Source organism: Saccostrea echinata, unplaced genomic scaffold (assembly GCF_033153115.1).
Source record: "Saccostrea echinata isolate AGI-Se365-2 ecotype Australia unplaced genomic scaffold, CSIRO_AGI_Sech_v1 ptg000025l, whole genome shotgun sequence".
Lineage (NCBI taxonomy): Eukaryota > Metazoa > Mollusca > Bivalvia > Ostreida > Ostreidae > Saccostrea > Saccostrea echinata.
In genome coordinates, this window is record NW_026889774.1 from 3,037,359 (window position 1) to 3,040,503 (window position 3,145).

Sequence of the window (3,145 nt, forward strand, 5' to 3'; positions counted from 1 at the left end):
ATGATAACTCGATAGAATAAGAATGCTAAGCTACATTTGCAAAGTATTTAAAGGTGTAATTATCTCATCATCTCATATTTCAAGATCTACACAATAATTCAATATGTGAACTCCCATAAAATCTTATCTTTAATTGATAATATCATAATCAGGGCATAAATCATACACAATGACATTCTTCTGCAGGTCTTCGTTTAAAAATGGACCCAGAGGAAACAAATTTGAAATTCGGAATTCAAGTTTCGGAAATGTCTCTGCGCAATGTTTGGGATATTGTGGTCGCTTTTGATATTGGCACAAGCTATTCTGGGTATGCATATTGTGACAGGAAGGAAATAAACACAAAATCGATCTCCCTGAACCAATGGACGGGAAACATGGTTCCAGATCCGAAGGCCAAAGCACCTACTACAGTCCTTGTTTCCAAAAATAAGTCTTTTCATTCTTTTGGATACGAGGCAGAGGAGTTTTATGCGCAGCAGGTCTGCAAAAAGAACAACGAAGATTGGTATCGATTCAGAAACTTCAAAATGGTTCTGTATAGGGAAACAGTAAGTATTCTTCCATTCTTTCTTTAATCCTATTTTTCATTTAAAAGATAAGAGAATTCAACCCTTTAATGCTTTGTTATTTTACAGAATGTCCAACGCAATATAGAAATCAAGGATGACTCTGGTAGGCTTTCACTTCCAGCTTTAGAAATTTTTGCATGGGCTATTCAATCTCTGAAGGTTCACTTTGAAACAACAATAAAAGACAGGTCCCTAACATTTGACAAAAACAACATTTTGTATGTGATAACAGTGCCTGCAATTTGGAAACAATCTGCAAAACTCTTCATGAAAGAGGCTGCATTAAAGGTAATCAAGAATTTTATGTATTTCAATGACGGAAATTTACTGTAATTTCTACTATTGTTTACGTTAAGTAATTTATGTATCAATAAATATTTTTCGACCGATTAGATGATTTTTAAATAGACCATAAATTTTTTATAGACCTGAAAAGTAATCATTCATTTTTTTTTCTGTTAATCATTCATTTTTTTTTCTGTTGAAGGCTGGAATTCTAGAGGCGCAACTTTTGATTGCTTTAGAACCGGAGGCTGCAGCAATGTATTGTAAATCTCTACCAGATCAAACACTAACAGAAACATTTAAACCAAATAAAAGATACATGGTTTTGGATCTTGGAGGTAATCGAAAATTATTTTGTGGCTTAAAGATAACTTTCAATAAATGAAACTTTGATAATTTTTACAAAGTGTCCAGTTCTTTGACTTGTGGAATAAATCAAATTACAGATTTTAGTGCAATATATTCTGTTAAAAAGGAATATAAAATTATCAAAATTTAGTGTTTATTAATGAAAATAAAGGGAATTTTTTTTGTTTTCCTATCATTTATAATTCTTCATTTGAAAGGAGGAACAGCTGATGTTGTGGTCCATGATGTTTTAGAAGATGGCAGACTAGCAGAAGTTTATAAAGCTTCTGGTGGTGATTGGGGAGGAACTACGGTTGATAAAGAATTCGAAAAATATATCAAAATTGTCTTCAATAGCGAATCCTGTCTACAACAGCTATGGGAATGTGCTCCAAGAGATGCATTTGATATGGAAAGGGAATTTGAAATGCAAAAAAGACAAATCAGTAATGCTCCGGATGGAAATATTCGATTAAAGTTACCAGGTAGATTAAAAATGTTTGGACAAATATCGGTGAAAGATTCCGTTACTTTTGATCATTTATACGTAGAAAACTCAAAATTCAAGGAATTTTTTGAAGAAGCCAAGATTCAAATTATATCCTTGATAAAAAGAATTCTGAGAAAGGTGAAGCATTTGGATCAAATTCTTCTCGTTGGAGGATTTTCCTGTTCTAGATATCTATGTGAACAAATAAAATCCCATTCTGACTTCTCAAAAATAAAATTTTGTTGTCCAAAGGAACCAGGCTTAGCTGTGCTTCAGGGAGCAGTCATGTTTGGATATCATCCAGAGGAAGTTAAATTCCGAATATGCCGATATACTTATGGCATTGGTGTTCTGCAAGATTTTGATGAATCAATCCATCCCAAAGAGAAGCGAGATATTGTAGACGGTGAAGTGGTCTGCAAAGACATCTTTGATGTTCTCGTTCACGAAGGAGACAGGGTAAAGTACGATGAACCTAAAGTCTCCATCTCCAAAAGCAGTCATAAGCAAGCGGATAGAAAACAAATACCAATTCGAAAAGAAATATATGCTGGTAAAAATATTAAGAAGGATGGGCTTACATACGTCACAGATCAAGGAATAAAATCGATAGGGAAAATTACCAACCAACCTCCAGTGGAAGGATGGCCAGATCTAGTGAACTTTGAAACAAAAGTATACTTTGGACAGACGGAAATAAAAGTGGAGGATTTCGATACTACAAACAAGGTCTCCGTCAAAGCCGAGTTTGATCTTATCTGAAAATAAGTTTATGGTTCATAAACAGTTTTAAATTAAACGCTCTTATTTTTTCGCATATGCGCTCGACTTCAGGATGGTGTATTCTGTGAATTGTGTGTTTTTCCATGTTTGTCTTAATACACTGATTATTATAAAAATCAGAAATGACTAAAATTAACAGTTTCAAAAAAAAAAAAAAAAAAAAAAAAAAAAAAAAAAAAAAAATCAGTGTTTTATTTATGTTCATTGATATATGATTAAAAAAACTTAACAAAAAATGTTAATTTAGCTATTGTCGATTGTTATTATAATCAGTGTATTTAGAGACACTGTCCTGAAACCGAGCCCCTATGATTTTTCTTAGTGGCCCTTTCATTATTGTTATTACTTACAGGGAATTTAACAATTGTTGCCATTTACTAGAGCATGGTTTTCAATAAATCCTAAATTATATACTGCTGTATAATTACCTCAGTAAATGTAGTTATACGTATTTTGTTGACATGTACCATTTTAAGTTACTCAAATACGTAAGATTTACCTCTTTAATTGCCCTTTGTAGAAGTGAAATAATTATAATTAACACTCTAGTCTGCTTTTATGTAATTTATAATTCAGGTTTGTTACATCAAAAAATCGCCAAAGGATGTTCATATCACAATATATGTATATGATATTAAAATAGGATATACTCATCTTTTTATCATGC

The 3,145-nt window shown here is 32.2% G+C and overlaps 1 protein-coding gene across 1 annotated transcript; it reads left to right on the forward strand.

The window, feature by feature from the left end:
- Positions 1 to 200: 200 nt before the first annotated feature.
- Positions 201 to 2,513, forward strand: LOC133192501 (heat shock 70 kDa protein 12A-like). The gene is made up of 4 exons (XM_061328500.1): positions 201 to 551; positions 639 to 860; positions 1,060 to 1,195; positions 1,424 to 2,513. Exons 1-4 carry the CDS (start codon positions 201 to 203, stop codon positions 2,455 to 2,457), a joined length of 1,743 nt encoding a protein of 580 aa, XP_061184484.1. The 3' UTR covers positions 2,458 to 2,513.
- Positions 2,514 to 3,145: the final 632 nt, after the last annotated feature.

Excerpts from the sequence above, each read along its gene's own strand:
- LOC133192501 (XM_061328500.1), top strand. The coding sequence starts at position 201 with ATGGACCCAGAGGAAACAAATTTGAAATTCGGAATTCAAGTTTCGGAA. Across the intron at positions 552-638 it reads TGGTTCTGTATAGGGAAACA|AATGTCCAACGCAATATAGA; the intron begins GTAAGTATTCTT and ends GTTATTTTACAG. Across the intron at positions 861-1,059 it reads TGAAAGAGGCTGCATTAAAG|GCTGGAATTCTAGAGGCGCA; the intron begins GTAATCAAGAAT and ends TTTCTGTTGAAG.